The sequence below is a fragment of the Rhipicephalus sanguineus genome, chromosome 7, assembly GCF_013339695.2.
Source record: "Rhipicephalus sanguineus isolate Rsan-2018 chromosome 7, BIME_Rsan_1.4, whole genome shotgun sequence".
Taxonomy (NCBI): Eukaryota; Metazoa; Arthropoda; class Arachnida; order Ixodida; family Ixodidae; genus Rhipicephalus; species Rhipicephalus sanguineus.
In genome coordinates, this window is record NC_051182.1 from 98344555 (window position 1) to 98362132 (window position 17578).

Genomic DNA, 17578 nt, shown 5'->3' on the forward strand with positions numbered 1-17578 from the left:
TCGCGAACGGAGAAAACTTCCCGCACAGCGAACACAACGTTTCAGTATTCCTACGATCGAGCTATTGGAATGAAAATCGTTAGTTCGCTATTGGACAATCAGTTTAAATTCTGGGGTTTGCCAAATTCTGGGGTTTGACATGATCAGATGCTATGCCGTGCAGTGGATGACTCCGGATTCATACTGACCACCGGACGTTCTCGAACGTGCATTTAAGGTGAAGTGTGGGATTGGTTTAGTTGGTATTCCATTATTAAACTGCTCAGCTCAAGAATTTTGACACAGTACACATACAAAGACAAGGACCAGCGAGATCTCGTGGTTATTCTGGGTTCCTTCTTGCCTTTTAGTTTGTTTGGTTTTTGAATTCTTGGATAAGCATGTGATCTTATCTTTGTAGCCTATTTTTGCGCTGAGCAGTTTAATAGCGCATTTAAAACCTAAGTGGGGCAAGCCATGCCACTGCGGCTAATCTTTCGAGTCAAAGGGCGCGCCTCCCCCAATGCCAATTCTATCCACGGCCACCAGAGAACGCAGACTCTGGAATGACGTCACTTTACCCGGCCGTGACGTAGCATCCAGGTAGAAGAGACGACAGAGGAAACAAAACGAGAGGGAGAGAGAGAGATACAGAAAGGAGCGCAGCAGTGGAGTGCGTTAACGCGCGGCCAAAGTAGATCGAAACTCGACGATGGAAAGAAACAACAAACGAAAGCCGGCACTCAACAGGCGTTGGCCGTGACTTCCCGCTTTCTCCGGGGTCGCTAGGTCTCGCTGCACCCGAAAAAAAGAGAGAAAGAATTGGCGAACCGCTCGACAAGCGCGCGCGCGCGTTTCATCGCGTCATAGTCACGTGCCGCTTACGTCACGCCGGAGTCACGAACCAATGGCCGGTCGCTCGACACTCTTTCCTACCAGAGCTTTTGAATCATACGATTTGCGAAACTCCCCATAAGCTCCGTGCATCAAAATCCAAACTAGCCATGGAAGTTTGCTATTTGTGGCGCCATCTGTGGGTGGGATAACAAGACAAAGAATTGCATTTTCGTGCGTTCCGGTGTTCAAGCCCGCAGGGGATGACACATTCATAAAGTGAGCCGTGTTTTTACGCTTGTGGCTTATATTTTGTAGGTGATACCGCATCTATAGAACTTACCATACTTTCTTGAAAGCACTTCTCTCAATTATTGCTGTATAAAATCGCGCAATAACTGCGAAGACTGCAGCGACTTTGGTTATGCCGTGTGTTTCATGTCATCGCTTCCAGATGGCGCGACAATCTGCAAGTCCCCGCCGAAATGACCATGGGCATGTCCGGGTTTAGGAAGGTAGCCTCGCAACTGGTATTATTGAAGAGCTCTGCTTTCCTACCGCTTCGAGTGCGGCTGCCGAGCGTGAGGAGGCGCTGGCGTCGTCTGCTGCATCGCCCCTTGCTCGGCGTCGTCTGCTTCTCCGATATAACCCGGGCCCGCGATCCCGGGCGTTTCATGGAGTACGCTCGCTCTTGGTACGAGTGGTGGTGCGACGTAGGGCAGCATGGGCAGCATCGTGTCGAGTCAGCAGCAGCACCTGGACGTGGCCGACCCCAAGACGGGCCTCACACCCCGCGAGAAAGGCCTCGTGCGTGACACCTGGGCACTGGTGCGCAAGGACATCAAGGCTAACGCTATTGCCATCTTCCTCACGTAAGCTACCCCTTGGCGCGCGCGCGCCGTTCGTTCACGCGTGCCTCCGGGCGATCCTCCGTGCTCGTTTGTGGAGCCGCCAGGAATCTCGATTATTCTTTTCTTTTTTCTTCTCGCTGCAAAGTTGCGTTCAATGCCGGGCGAGGGGGCTTCGAAATGAGGATATTCTGTCGACCGAGAGCGGCTTTATTTTCTACTTTCGTTTTGACTCCGGCGGGTTCTTTTGCAATATCGGCAACCTCCGGGGAGCGCGCGGAGATGTCTTCGGCTCTCCATCGCGAACGAACTGTTGCTCGGGTGGCGTTTCTTTTCTTTTCTGCTTGCGCTTCACCTTTCGATTCTTTATCTTACGCGCCTCTTTAGTATGTGTAGCATGCAAGATCCCTACGCACGTGTTTTTTTCCAACGCGTTTACTGACCTTTGAGACTGTCAAGATATGCGCGTAAGCGAGTTTTTGTTTGCAGCACGTGCTATGCGTAACACGTTCGTCACGGAGTCCTAATCTCTAGCAGACGACGGTGATTTCCCTTCTTGTTTGTTTATCTCGAGCAGACGACACGAGTTCACACTCGCCAGTCACATACCAATGCGATATCATTGTGTACAGTCGACACTTGATGCTTTTGTGACTGCGAATTCTCCGCCAAATGTGTCTAGAAGGAATGTCTTCCTTTCTGTGAAATGGGCAGCGCGATCCGGAATTGAGCCAGCTCAAACCGAGCCGCGCATTGTACGCATTCCGAACGAGAGCTCTTGTTTCGGTAAATTGAAATGTTCCATAAAAATGGATGCCAAAGTAAACGCCACATTGATGAAGCTTACCAATGCGCATGTTAACTCAGGCGCGTGCGATAGCCAGACTTCTATCGCCTTGCGTTATTGGTTGTATAGGTTCGGTCCCTACCGGCGGCAAGTTGTCAATTCGCACACTTTTAATTTCTTCACATTTATATAATTCTTACTACATTATAGTTAAAAGACTACGAATAACGTCGCCTACAGTGCCTGTTTGTTTCCTCAGATTCTGTCTAACAAAGAAAACGAGCCCTCGATTCATTATGCTTGTTTCGTTCTTGCGTAATAAAGGAGCACAATTTTTTAGTGACAAGACTGACTGACACCCTGTCAAGACTCATATGCGCCATGTGATCCCGTTCTTTGTGCATTAAACACCGTTTGGAAAAAAGTAAAAATAGTATGTCGTTACTTGCGCCGTCATCATTTACGTCCGTCGCGATCGCGCTGCCATTTCACAAATTGTTCAATTACCAACTAGCCTAGCTTGCTGTTTTTATTAAGTTAATTTCTTCAAAGGCCACCTTTCGTATCGTTAACCATGTTCTACATGACCTGCAGCCTTGGCTGCGCCAATTGCGCCGTTCTAATCTATAGCTTCGCCCTCAGACCTGATAGGATTCAAAACGGTGGTATCGTTTCGTCGTTGTCAATTGTCGCCAGCTCTGCAGATACACCACATCTCTGTTTTCATGTTGCAGCGCGTTTCGTGCCTACACGCTGCACGCAACTAGTTCTTCGTGATCCGGCTGTCATCGCGAAGCGACACACGGCTGGATAACTTCACTTGCCGTGTCACTTTGTCGAGACGCTCGCGAAGCGATTTTATTATTTTTTTTCCCTCGATGAGCGGCCGTTCTTTTGCAGAGACTGCGATAGTTGAGCGTACTCGAAGGGTGTCGATTTGCACTAAACGCGAACGAAAGTTAGCGAAGCCTGTCTGCATGCTTTCTTACATTTAACGGGGCATTTCAAGATTACTTTTAATCGTAGCGTGCGATGATACACCCTCTGGTTCAGCAGATATAAGGGTGCTGTTTTTGTTTTGTTTTTTCTGATTCGGCAAGACGGCACAAACGGGCTTTTCTTGGCTTGATAGTATCGGATTTTGTTATGGCTAAATGTTCCCTATGAAAAAAAACATGAAAGAAAAAGAAGAGCCTTTTGCTGGAGGGTATATACATTATTATTTTTCAATGAAGCCACTGCTCAGGTTAATCGGAGGCCGCGAAGTGCCGTTTAACCTATTATACGAGACGTGCTTATAACTGCAAGACTTGCTCTGAAATACTTGTGCAGAAGAAACGAGTTAATTAGATAGTTATTTCTTTGCTTACCCGATTCACTTATTTATTATAAGCTTGTTGTACTTAACAAGGAAGCACTCTTCTTTAATTTCGCTTCTTGTCACAATGTGCCCATTTGTACAGCACATTTGATCGAGTACACTTCGATAGCAACTTTAACTATGTCACAAGCTTCTTAAAAAGAATACACTTTTTATAACCATTCATAATCGCCACGTCGTGAAATCTGTTTGCTGTAGGCTTGCGAGCGCACTGACTATTGATGCGCATGCGTAGAGATGACTGGGCCACAGCTTTAACACACGCATGACCAGCGTGTTCTGAAAGATGAACTATACGAGGAGAAAATACGAGGAGTTGCATTAGTTACCCTTATGCAGTAGCGCACACACAAAAAAAGCGCTGAACCTCGCAATAGTCTTGATGAGCTAAAGGTGCCGCAAACACCAGTGGTGGGTTGTGGCCCCACCTCGAAGCCGTGGCGTCACCAATTGATGCGTTCTCAAACTGAAGATTTTTTTTTTTTTTCCATCGGGGAAGTTTACCAAAAGGCCGTTCATGTAGCGCGTAGCTAGAATTCTAGTAAAAAGCAGTCATGCGTGCGCAACCTGCCAACAGCTTCGTATTATATTTTTTTTTCATGGCGACCGACATTTTTATTTGTTACAACAAAACGCTCACATATCAGTGCTTTAGCCTTATTTAGCCAGTTCTGGGGAAATAAGCAAACAGGTGCGGAATAACGACTTCCTTTTGAAAATTGAACAAAACGGGTGCGCTTCCAATGCCGCATTTCATTGAATAATGTCTGCTCCTGCATAAATATATTTTTTTACCGCATTGCCTTATTATTGTGCTGGAATTTCGTACTGCGGCTAACGGCTCCCTACAGTCTTTTTAATGTTTTATTTGTTCCAGTTAATTTTCTACACATGAATATCCTAATTTTGCGATATTCGCTACGTGCAACCGCGCACTTCCAATCGAGCCCTGTGTGGATTTGGAAGGCCTGTTGTATTCTCGGTAATATTACGCGAATTATTATTATATTATTAGATTTTTTTATAATAATTATTATTATTGTTATTATTATATTTGCGTAATGTTCCGACGTGTATGCGTAGTAAGCGGTTCTAACACCCTCGTCAATTTTCCTATATGTTGTGGAGATAGGTGTGATTCGATGTCGTCGACAACTTACGCTTGTGTGATTTTTCTCTTTGCGCTTCTTTATTGTTGCCTGGATACATTTCGAACGACTTTATTGCCTAATTATTCTATGTCATTATTGTATCCAATGCCATGGAGCACAATTTAGAAACATTTTATCCACCATTGACAACGGCGACGTGTATATATACCATTACTACGATTCGTGTACGCTCTTAATCGGGTCCTGCGTAAGGTGCTAGATATAACCAGGACAGTAAACCGAACTGGTCAAGTCTCCCGGCTGTATCTAGCACTTCATTGCAGGACCTGATTTAGAGTGTGCGAGCTTAAGCTCAATCAATGCCATCGAGAATTCCTTTCCGCCTGTGCACCGCGAAAAAAACCTTTGCCGTCATGCGCACTCAGTGGGAACATTTAGTGGCATGCTGCAATGCTCGTGTCGTCGTGTATTGTACTCCGCTGCATTCAGATAAGACTGCGAACGCTATGCAGGCCATCGCGTCATTGCGGGGCGTAAAATCACAGAAAAAATGTAGGACGTGGCAGCAACAACAACGCAAAAAAACAAAAATCGCAATAAGTGAACACACAGAAGGATTTTTGGAACCTTGGTGATTTTTGGGTCTGCTCCCATCTGTCTGCAACACCGAGCCAAATATTTGGCGTTCGTTACAGCGACTAGTGCATTTGCCACGAGAAATGAGCAGTTGAAGCAAGTGGAAAACAGCGCTAAAAAGACGGGACAAGAAACGATACGAGACCACTGCGCTGTGGTTTCCGCCCGTACGCCGTGTCGTTTTCTTGTCCCTTCTTTTTAGCGCTGTTTTTCACTCGTAATCATGAACCAACCATCCCAAATTCGCACCATATACTGCAGTTGAAGCAGTTGCAGCTACCTGGGGCGGCGCCAGGTTATTGGCCACCCGAATAGGAACAGAAAAATAAAAGAATGCGGGGGCATTAACCCTCCCCCCTCCCCTCCCCCCCCCCCCCACACACACACACAGACACCCGGCTGTGGTGTGACCTGTACCTTCCGTTGTGTTCATCATTTACGAAATAACGAAACGACACGAAGACGTTATTTTCGTGACTGTTGAGCGAATGTTTTAATTTTATTTTATTACTAATTATTATTTTGCAGCTGCTGTTTGAAGAATCGTGAACTGTGTGGTGTCATTTCCTTGAGCATTGAGATCGTTTGTTAAGTTTCATCGTAGAAAAACAAAGCATTTAGTTTAGACAACGCTATACGGATATACGAACTGTCAGCGATGCAGTGCCGACGGACGTGCGCTGGCTTCGCGATCTAAAGATAGCGACAGCTGCAGGGGCGATGCTCAACACGTGGTGCTCGTGGAGATTGCGTGTCACGCGCAGTCGTGTCCTCCCGACGCGTCACTCCTTTGTGCCGGCACGTATCTGCCTGTCACGAATTATGGCGTGGATGTCAATAGCCGCGTCAAAAGATACACATTATAACCCTCCGAGGTACGCCCACAGACGCCCTTGAAAGAGTCAATGGAGGTATATGTAGAATGAGTCGTTCGTGAATCTGCTAGTTAGTCCTCGTATTGATGGATCACTTGAGTTTCAATATAGTGTGCAGTCAGTAATGACGTGTTTTTTTTAAAGACGATAGTCTTTCTTAGGGAACTTAAACGCAGAAACATTGGTCTGTCTGTCTGTCTGTCTGTCTGTCTGTCTGTCTGTCTGTCTGTCTGTCTGTCACACGATTCAGCCACCCGCCCAAAATGTAAGCACTTGCTGAACGTCCAGCCATCTTGAACTGGTAGCTGCGTTCATACTTGTGAACATTGTCGATCAAAAAGCAAATTTACGCATATCTGAGGCGCAACATCAATACGTAAGTATTAGGTGGTGTGTTCCTTTACTAGAAAATACAGAGATACGTAATTCTAAGGACTCTAGTGTTTTTTAGGCTGCGCTGAAACGGTGCAGAAACGGCCGGCAGAAGACTATCGTCTTTCTACAACATTTCCAGCGAAGCACGCAGATACGCGGCCAATTTTTTTCTTAAAAGGACACTAAGTTGAAACACCGAATAATTTGAGACGGATAAACTATTCACTGTGAACTCCGTCGTCGTTAATTATTTGAAGAAAAAAAAACAACTACAGAAAAACGAAGGCGCAAGTTCGGTTTTTGAATTTCACGCCGAAACTTCTGCATCCGAATGTCACTTTGACGTCACGCATTCCGATGTGCTTTATTATGCGCTTCTCCAGTTTGTTAATCAGGTGGTAGGCCACTAAAAAAAATTTTTTTTTTTGGAGCAGCCAGCGTTGAAATAACTTTTTCTTCAAAACAAGCATGTCTTATTTAACTTACCCAGCCATTTATAGTTCAAAATACTGATTATTTATTTTTTGGGAGGTGATCTTTGTCAAAAATTGCATTAAAAGGGGTAGTCACGCCAGCCGTGATAAGTGACTAATGGGTGGCTTAATTCAGTAAAGCTTTGGCATTTGTGTAACTAAAGGTTGGAGCTATGCAATGAACTAGGATAAATACGATGCAGCAAATATCAAGGAAGTAACATTTAAAAAAAAGACGGGAAAAAAGAACCAATTTAGACTGAACGCTGTTTGCAAAATTAGCTTTGAATTTAAAAATATTCCATCAATTTCTTTTATTCTAGTTCATTGCACAGATATGTACGTTGTAAACTATTATACAAAATTCCAGTTCGATGTACACACTGAGAAAAAAAGTTATGAAAGTTGGCGTCACATGACATGGAGCAAATTCTTATTTTGAGAAAAAGGCAAACAAAGATTCCAGAGCTTGCAAAAGGTGTGCGTCCCCCCTGTGCTCGTTTTTAGAGAATTAAAAACAATTAGAAACACAAAGTTATATATAATTACATCCTCTTATGTAACAGTCACAATGAAATTTATAAAGTATTTTGAATATCATTAATATAGACGAAACAACACTTACTTTCGAAAAAACCCCAACGTGGTTTCGGCTTCGCTATACGTGCATGGGGTATGGAAAACTTGCTGTAACTTGCAAACTAATGATGATAGGAGGATAATTTTTGTTGCAACATATTTTTGAATGTTTGGGCGTGCACAAAAAATTAAAAAATAAAAATCGACCACAAGAAAAAACTTCGACTTTTGAAGGTGGCCTACCACCTTAATAAGTAGCGGTTTTCTAGCCTTCTCGCTACATGTTCTGCCCTTCTCGATTTCGACTAAGATGTCCTTAACACGCGGTTGATCGAGACAACGGGGTTTCTTATGTACTACGGGCATGTCATTTTGAAACCGCCGTTCGTGAGATAGTAAGCGTCATGCGCGAGAGAAACACCGCGGTATTTGAGAGTATGCCTGTTTATTCGCTCAATGCAATCAGTAATGATAATAATATCATTATAATGTAATGATAGTAATTCACTATACCAAACGAACCGTATAGTCACAGCTTCGCTGGTTGCCATTTTCACAGTAGTGGAAGGCCTCCGATATTTTTAAACAGCGAAGCCGTTTAAGCCGGCCCTCAAAACCTTGTTGTGTACCAAAAATTAAAAACTATCATGATCGTGAACGGGTATGTGCCCCAGAAAATGGGAAAATTCCACTATTCGCCGCTGGTCCACTAAAAATGAAGAAGGCAGCAGACGGGCGGCAAACAGCAATTACTATTTCTAGACAGACGTAACCAGTAATTGAGAATAGCTTTAATAAACCGTCGGGATTAACCCAATAATAAACAACGCGGCGGCACGTTTCAGCTTCGCTGAAACATCTGTACGGAGTGCTTCAGCGATACGTACAACGAGAGATTACTGGGGAACGGGAAATGCAACGGCGGCTGCGAGAAGACCCCGAAGCGAAGGAAGGCCTACGCGAACGACGACGTGCCCGTAGATCTATGAGAGGTGCCAACGCTTGCTTTGAGCGCGAGTTTTTCGGAGTTAGCATATCCGTGTCGTGTTTAAACCACTGTCTGTGGTTTAACTCGAACCTCTCTGCGCTGAGAAGCAACCTAGCTGAGAAGCAACCAAAGCCTACAGCAACAACCTAGAAGCAAAGACTTCAGAATCGTCCAGATTCGCTCTTTCAAGCCTTGCGCGACTTATTGCAAACTTCAGCATTTCTTTTTTGTTTTTTTTCCCTTTGCCAACAACACGCCTCCAGAGAAGCTGAACGTGTGGCTCGTGCTTTTTCCCAACGGTGTCGAAACTATTACCGTTACTCGGTGCAAAAAGGGCGAAAGACGTTGTGTCCGCGTTGCGTAGATGCAGTGCGCCTGCGGGACCAAAAAATAATAATAAAAGCGAAAAGACCTCAAACGCAGTGGGTACTGCGCAACAAAAAGACCCAAATCGAAGACTCACCCTTCGACGATGTGGTCACCTCCGTAGTATGCCACCAGCGTATCCCGCATTCGCGCGTATTTATCTGGCCTTTAGTGACACCTGCGAAGAGGGTACTCCTGTTGGGAACAACGTTCATACTTTTTTTGAAGAAAACTGAGAAAAGGAACGCGGGACTTGAGATGATGCGTGATTTTTGAACCGATAAATTCACGGTATTGTTTGTACTACATTATTCAGATACACATTTCTGGATTGATACATCTTGAAGTTGGCATAACTGTGCACTCGTTTGAGTAATACACATTTAAATAAATGTCAGTAAATTTTACATACACTTTGCATAGCAAGAGCGATGAGAAGAGTACAGAATCCGCCTAAGTTTTGACATCGTTGAAGTACCGAAGGTAACAGTTTTGTGGTTCTGACATTGTACTGTCTTTACGAAAATAAACGGAATTGGGGATGTGCCAACTATCGCATATGGCACATTTTTTTAAAGGGGGCCATGACACAGTCACCGAACTATTTGCAGTTTTCAGCGTGAAATAGTAGTAGAGGGCCTATTTTACCTATACATACATGGAAGAAGTACTGTACAAGAATATTTCCGCGCGAAGTAAACCCTGTGGAAGTCGCCGGCTATAAATCCCGCCGGCAACCGCCATTTCGCCATGGCGTGTGTGACGTCATGTTCTGCATGGAGCGCAGCTGTCGTCTTCTGCCGAAAATTCAGCCGCTGCAAATCGTTCAATTTCAATGCCAAGCTGAAGAAAGCTGAAATGGCTCGATTGCACGCGCAACTGACCAGGGAACAAAATCGTTCACCGGAATACAGACGCTCGCACAGCAAGCAGCTTGTTACGTCACGGCTCGCGAGTGCGTCAGTGTTGCCCGACTCTCAGGCCGCTCGCGTCTTTAGAGAAATATTCAATTTTAAATTAAGTGCTCGATCAGATGCGCTGAAATTTCGCCTGCTTTTTTGTGAACGCACAAGGATTCACCCACATAACACGCATTGTGATCGAAATTTGGGTGTCATGGCCCCTTTAACTTGGCCTCCCGTAGCATAAGTGTTAACTGATGGGAAGATAGTTGGAATTTAATATCGCCACGACGCTGTAGAGCAAACGAGGTTTAAAGAAAAAAAAATTGGCCGCGTATCTGCGTGCTTTGCTGCAAATGTCATCGAAAGACGATAGTCTTGTGCCGGCCGTACTACACGAGTCCTCCTCTTCTATAATGAACCACAGCATCTGGCTCATAGCGTCGCATTTTCAGCGCAGCCTAAGAAACATTAGGGTATTTAGAATTACTTATCTATGTATTTTCTAGTAATGGAACACATCACCTAATACTTACGTATTGATGGTGCGCCTCAGATATGCGTAATATTTGCTTTTTGATCGACAATGTTCACAAGTATGACCGGCCGTACCAGTTCAAGATGACTGGGCGTGGAGAAAGTGGTTAAACTTTGGCGGTTTGCTGAATCGGGTGACAGACAGACAGACAGACAGACAGACAGACAGACCAGAATTTCTGCGTTTAAGTTCCCCAAGAAAGACTATCGTCTTTAAAAACTGTGTACCTGTATGCCGAAAGGAAGGCCGTGTAGCGACCGTCCATCGCTGTTTTCTCTATATAGGTATCCCCCAATAGTCATGTTATAGGGGCGTGTGAATATTCGAAAATTTCGAATAGAATAGAACGCTATTTGAATCGTTATTGATGCATATATAATGTACATTAGAAATACCGAATTAGTGCATATTAGAAATACGAAATATTTTTTCGAGTAATAAGCACCGATGAAGGAACCTAAAAGAAACGAAACGTTCGAACAGAGAGGGGTAACGTTTCATGTTTTAATAATCGAATTAACAAGATGTATATCGCCAAAGTTTGTACGGGACTATCGGCGCTATGTTGATACAGGATGGTGTTCTTGCTTAAAAAGTCCAGTGTCACCGAAGCTACAGAGTCGTCAATCCGCTATCTTCATCATGATATTCATGATAATGTTGACTCATGAATATTGTTAAATGTTTATGTATCAGTTTTATTTCAAAGCTATTGGTTAAGTGTCACCTTGAATACTACATAGTCACTCCTGCATTTCAACCTACAATTACAAAATATTTCTAAGGCTCTAGTTGCTGCTATATACCGGCTTGCCTTAGTTTACAAAATTGTTTTTCTAGTATCTTAAAAGTAATAGCAATATTCCTTTGTTAAATAGTTTTTTTCAAATAAAATGCTGTCCAATTCTTGGGCTCCTTCGAAAATGGCTACATTAACGTTGTAGGGCTTCTTTGACAATGGTTGCCGTGCTACTCGTAAAGTATTCGAATAATATTTGATTCGTCTTCGATTCGGTTCTAAAATTCACTATTCGAATACTTCTAGTCATGTAGCAATCGACGGACATATCCGTTGTTGTAGCGGTTTTGCGGGAGAATTCTTTCCGCTCCACAGAGAGACTCGGAAAGCTCGCCTTGGGGTCGTTAGGCCTTGCCGTTTTAAGCGAGGCTTTTATGAGTTACCTCCATGTGAGTATCAGATTTCGGTGGCAGCGGGGGCATACTTCGCGAAAAACCTGGCTCCGGCGAGTGTAAAGAAACGCTGCCCTCGAAGGTGCGTGGGTGACTTTTTCAATAACTGACGTTCTCGCGATCGTGGGCTTAAGCCCTCTTTGACATGGCTGCGTGATCTTTTATCGAGCTCACTTACCATTTCATTTTTGCCCCGTTTCATTGTTGCATTTCATTGTTTCACGCATGGCCGTCGTTATTGTCTGTAGCGACAGAAGTGTTGCGCTGCTAAGCACGTGGGTGAAGGTCCAATTCCCGGCATATAATAATGATAGCTGGGGTTTAACGTCCCGAAGCCACGATATCATTATGAGAGACGCCGTAGTGGAGGGCTCCGGAAATTACGACCACTTGGGGGTTCTTTAACGTGCACCTAAATCCAAGTACACGGGCCTCAAACATTTTCGCCTCCATTGAAAAAGCAGCCGCCGTCGCCGGGATTCGATCCCGCTACCTTCGGGTTAGCAGTCGAGCGCCATAACCACTAGACCACCGTGGCGGGGCAATTTCCGGCTTGGAGGCAGGAAAAAGTGAGGGCGAAGCATTGCGTAATGCCAAAGAAAGAAAGAAAGAAAGAAAGAAAGAAAGAAAGAAAGAAAGAAGGAAAGAAAGAAAGCCCGCCCCAATTTTCCCGATAGGGAAAGGCTTCTAATTTTCTAATGATCCCAACAACGTTTAATCATCCCAAGAACATCTTCAGTTACCGCATATGGCTCCCACAGGTAACTCTACCGACCCCGAGACGCCCCCGCCGCCACGCGCCGAACCTGTTTTTTGCTCGTGAATAAAGCGGCAGACTACTCTTTGTTCTCGAACTGTCAACACGTGCGTTTCTTGACTTCGCTAAACCGAGCTTCCGACTGCCGTATCGACGCACTGGCGCGATGGAATTTCTCGGTGCATTTACATTCCACAGATACCGCTGTTCATCTATATTTACTCGGTTATTTCTCGCCGTGTTGTTCTTTTACGCCAAAACTTCTTTCCTGTCGTCTCTATTGAGAGCTGTCACGCGAGCGATCCATTTTCAGAGTAGAACAATATATATATATATATATATATATATATATATATATATATATATATATATATATATATATATATATATATGTATATATATATATATATATATATATATATATATATATATATATATATATATATATATAGTGCTGTACTCTGAAACATGCGTGACCTGCCAAAAATGTACTGCCAAGGCAGTGACGTCGCTCATTCCATGCAAGTCGCACCACACAGTCAAGCTAAGGGAGCCAGAGAAAAATGGTAGTTTTTAACTGTAGTGTAGTAATTATGACATAAAAATGTAAATTATGACATTCTTAAAAAGATCGCCTGCTACGTGACGCCAGCTGGCAAAAAAAAAAAAAAAGAAGTGTTCCACACTCGCCGTCATGGCTATTAGTGGCGCTGGCTAACACTCCCAACATTAGGCACATAAATACCCAAATACAGTGGATTGGAAGACGACCGCGGCTGTAGCTCAGTTGTTAGAACGTCGGACGCGTTATCCGAAGGTTGTACACTCTTAGGAAAAAGAGTATGCGTTACTCCTTTCGGGGAGTCCTGACTTGTCACGTATATGACTCTTCAAAAAGACGCGTTCACTCCCTCGTGGGTCCCAGACTCTGCGACGGGAGTATAAGGATCTAATGATCTCCAGAGAGGGTGCACGTGTCTCTTAAAAAGAGTCATATGCGCAGCATGCCAGGACTAAAAAAAATAAATAAATAAAGGTCAAAGGATTCTTTTTTTTTTCGAAGTGTAGGTTCGATCCCTACCGGCGGCAAGTTGTCCTTTCATCCACTTTAACTGATTTCCATTTATGTCCTAATTCCTGCACTACAGCTAATTAGATTGTGTCTAAGAAAGAAACGAGCCATTTATACATTCCCATGCGCGTAACAGGAGGGGCATGCACCCTGTGCGCGAGTGAGTGCGGTACACCCGGCGGTGGGGGTGGTTCTGAGCTGAAAGGGCCTCTGGCCTCGTCGATCGGTTCTGCCCGGCGCAGCCGTCGACAGCGCACACCGCAACAGTTGGTCTCCATCGACGGACTGCATTGAGCGGTGGCGCGCGCACGCGAACGCTTTTGTAGTACATGCGAGAAGGAACTCGGTGGACCGTGCCAGCAGCGGCAATTAAGGCGGGCACGACCTCTCGACATGTTTGTGCGTCGTCACAGTTGGGGCCGCGCTGTTGGGGCGACATGATGAAGATTCTGTGTAACCGTGTGTGTGGCTTGGGGCCTCTTCTGAGCGCCGGTCTTACGAAATCGGGATACCTTGATATGTCATGTACAGTACGGTACACTGTTAAAGGGAACACTAATAATAATTATTGTTGGGGTTTTACGTCCCAAAACCACGATATGATTACGAGGGACGCCGTAGTGGAGGGCTCCGGAAATTTCGACCATGCGGTGTTCATTAACGTGCACTGACATCGCGTCGTTATACACGGGCCTCTAGCATTTCGCCTCCATCGAAATCCGACCGCCGAGGCCGGGATCGAACCCGCGACCTTGGGGTCAGCAGCCGAGCACCGTATCCACTACACCGCCGCGCGGACAAAAAGGGAACACACGAGTGTGCACTTTTCAAATTGTTGGCCCCCAAACTGCAAGGTGATGTTGTTCGTGCCCGCTACTAGTCTGTCCAAAGGAGTCAGAACTGCACATGTGAACACCAGTAGTCGTATGCAAATATATGCCACTACGTTTTAGGGGCGAAGCTCCTTAAGGCGGCACCCGTTCGTCCCTCGTAGTAGTGCGTAACCAGTCGTAACGCTAGTACCAGATCTTGACCTCCAAGACGGTGCCGGTGGGAGATTTTTCCGGTGCGTTGTTGAACAATAAAAAATTCGCAGCGTGCGCGTTAACTAAAAGCCGTATTCTTCTCTCTCATTCCCCATTAGCAGCCATTGGCATGTTCCAGTAGGAAACGTTAGTAGAAGTAGAAGTGTAAGTGTTAGCTAAAAGCCGACTTCCTCTGTCTCTCATTCCCATTAGCAGCCATTGTTTACCTCCAAGGTAGTGCCTGGTGAGATTTCTCCTGTGCATGATTAAACAATAAAAATTTTGTTCAAAACGCCGTTGATTGATGAAATAAACCAACGAAAGACGCCAGATGTTTTCTAAAAGCAAAACGAAAGAACGCCAGATGTTTCTAAAGCAAAACGAAAAGACGCCAGCTGCTTAACGAAAGACGCCAGATGTTTTCTAAAGCAATGGTTTTCTAAACAATGAAAATTCACAGCGTACATGTAAAATTAAAGTGAGCTGCAAGTCGTCATAACTCATCGAACCTTTAGTATAAACGCGCCCGATCTCACGTCGGTGATGATGTACTGGGCAGAATTCACGGAAGATTCACGGTTTACCGATGAACCTCCGCAGCTTCGCCCACTCATCATCATTCACTCCGTGGGTATGCTGTGATTTTGCTAGAGAGCGAAATCCGAACATGCATTGCACGCCAGTGTTTCCTTTAAAGTGGGCTAGTCTGTACAGTGCTCGCGGATGATTGAAACGCGAAAATTTTTGACTAAGTAATGAACGTACTCTCGTTTCCAGGGTCTACAGTTCGTGTCATATCGGCGTAATTTTGACTCGAACGCTTAAATAACAGCCAACATTACTTTTAGCGGCCAGATTAGTAGCGACACGACGCGGTTACCTCGAGCCATTGCTCATGGTAGTCGCTACACTAAAGAAATTCAGGAGTCCTTCCCTTATGGGGTTCCCTGTGTGGGAACCCCATAAAGTCCTTCCCTGTGTGGTCTGCGCCGCTGCTACTTGGGCAGCAGCAGCGGCGCAGACCACACACGTGTCTTATTCTTCGTACTCTATTTTACAGCCGGTGTCACGCCGATCAGCAACAGAGTTTAGCTACAACTGCTGACGCCTTCTTGTATTCGTGACTTGGCCCGCCAAAAATCTGACGATCTGCAACCCCGGTCTGCCGTGCGAGGGCATCACCGTGCCCACCTATAAAGGACCGCGCAGCTTCTGCAAATCCTACTTGGGCAGCAGCAGCGGCGCAGACCACACACGTGTCTTATTCTTCGTACTCTATTTTACAGCCGGTGTCACGCCGATCAGCAACAGAGTTTAGCTACAACTGCTGACGCCTTCTTGTATTCGTGACTTGGCCCGCCAAAAATCTGACGATCTGCAACCCCGGTCTGCCGTGCGAGGGCATCACCGTGCCCACCTATAAAGGACCGCGCAGCTTCTGCAAATCCTACTTGGGCAGCAGCAGCGGCGCAGACCACACACGTGTCTTATTCTTCGTACTCTATTTTACAGGTGCGTTACGATCACTCTTTGTATAGCGAAGTTCTTTTTTTTTTATCTTTCTGTGCTGCTGTGTGCTGCCCTTGCGAATTCTGAGAATGAGTGATGCAGAGCACGACGAGTGTTGCTTTGAATGTGGTTTGCAGATAGAGCCCAACGCAGGCCATACTGTGTGCAATGAATGCCTGAGCTCGTATCACCTAGGTAAATGTTCGGGTATTTCAGAAAGAACATTTAAATCGAGAAACGACGCGGCTCGTAAACAGTGGCGATGCCCAATGTGCAGAGGTGTGAGGCAAAAGAATGCAGTTGACACAATTAGTGCTGCTGCAATAGCTGAGCTTCAAGAGAAAGTCGCCAGCCTCACGAACACCGTGAAAGGTATCGAGACAAGCGTACAATTGTTGTCTGATAAATATGATACAATACTGTCTCAAATAAGCAAGCAAGGTAACGAGCTAAAGGATATCAGGCAGCGTGTGGATGGACACGAGGCTGGGCAGCAATCACAGCAAATATGTGAGCTGAGAAAAGAAATGAATGAACTCGAGTGGCACAATCGAAAACTTAATTTGGAATTCCACGGGATTCCGAAAACGGAACATGAAAACCTTCTCGAGAAAGTAAATGAAGTTTCTGCCTCGCTTCAACTGCCGACACTCACTCCCACTGATATAATCGCTGTGCACCGCTTGCCATCAAAGCCTGATAAAACACCCGGTGTTATCATTCGTTTTGCCAGACAGTCCGTCAGGGACGACTGGCTTCGAAACCGAAGCAAGCTGCGAGCTCTTCAATCAGATGTACGCATCCAGGAAAACCTAACTAAGCAAACGCGTCAGCTTCTGTGGGAGACGAAGCAGTGGGCACGAGAACATGACTTTCGTTTTGTCTGGCACAATGGTGGGAAAGTGCTAGCTAGGCGGAAAGAAGGCGAGTCAGTGATCGTTGTCAGGTCAAGAAACGACTTAACAGCTTAAGTCTTTCCACGCTTTCAGCAAAGACCACATCTAATTTTATTCTAAACAATCATGTATATCGAACCTAACGATGTAAAGAAGCACCTCGGCGAAATTGGTTTGTCAGGTCTAAAAGTTTTTCACTTAAATGCACAATCTGTTCGAAGTAAATATGTCCACTTTGACGCGTTTTTTGATCAACTTGGTTTTGAGTTTGACGTGATTATGCTATCTGAAACCTGGTATGTACGTGACAGTGACGTATACCAGCCACCTGGCTACAATGCTTATAAGCTTAATCGCTCAGGTCGTCGCGGAGGTGGTGTGTCTGTTCTGGTCAAGGAAAGCTTGTCATGTGAATTTATCAGCGATTTTACGTGTTCAAATGGTGACTACGAAAT

General features: G+C 45.1%; 1 protein-coding gene across 1 annotated transcript in view; it reads left to right on the forward strand.

Moving 5' to 3' along the window:
• Positions 1-1425: 1425 nt before the first annotated feature.
• LOC119399642 (globin) overlaps positions 1426-17578 on the forward strand; it is a 151683-nt gene continuing 135530 nt past the window's right edge. The window contains exon 1 of the mRNA XM_037666455.2: positions 1426-1685. Within this exon, the coding sequence (XP_037522383.1) occupies positions 1537-1685 (149 nt within the window). The 5' untranslated portion in view covers positions 1426-1536. The remainder of the gene's footprint in view (positions 1686-17578) is intronic.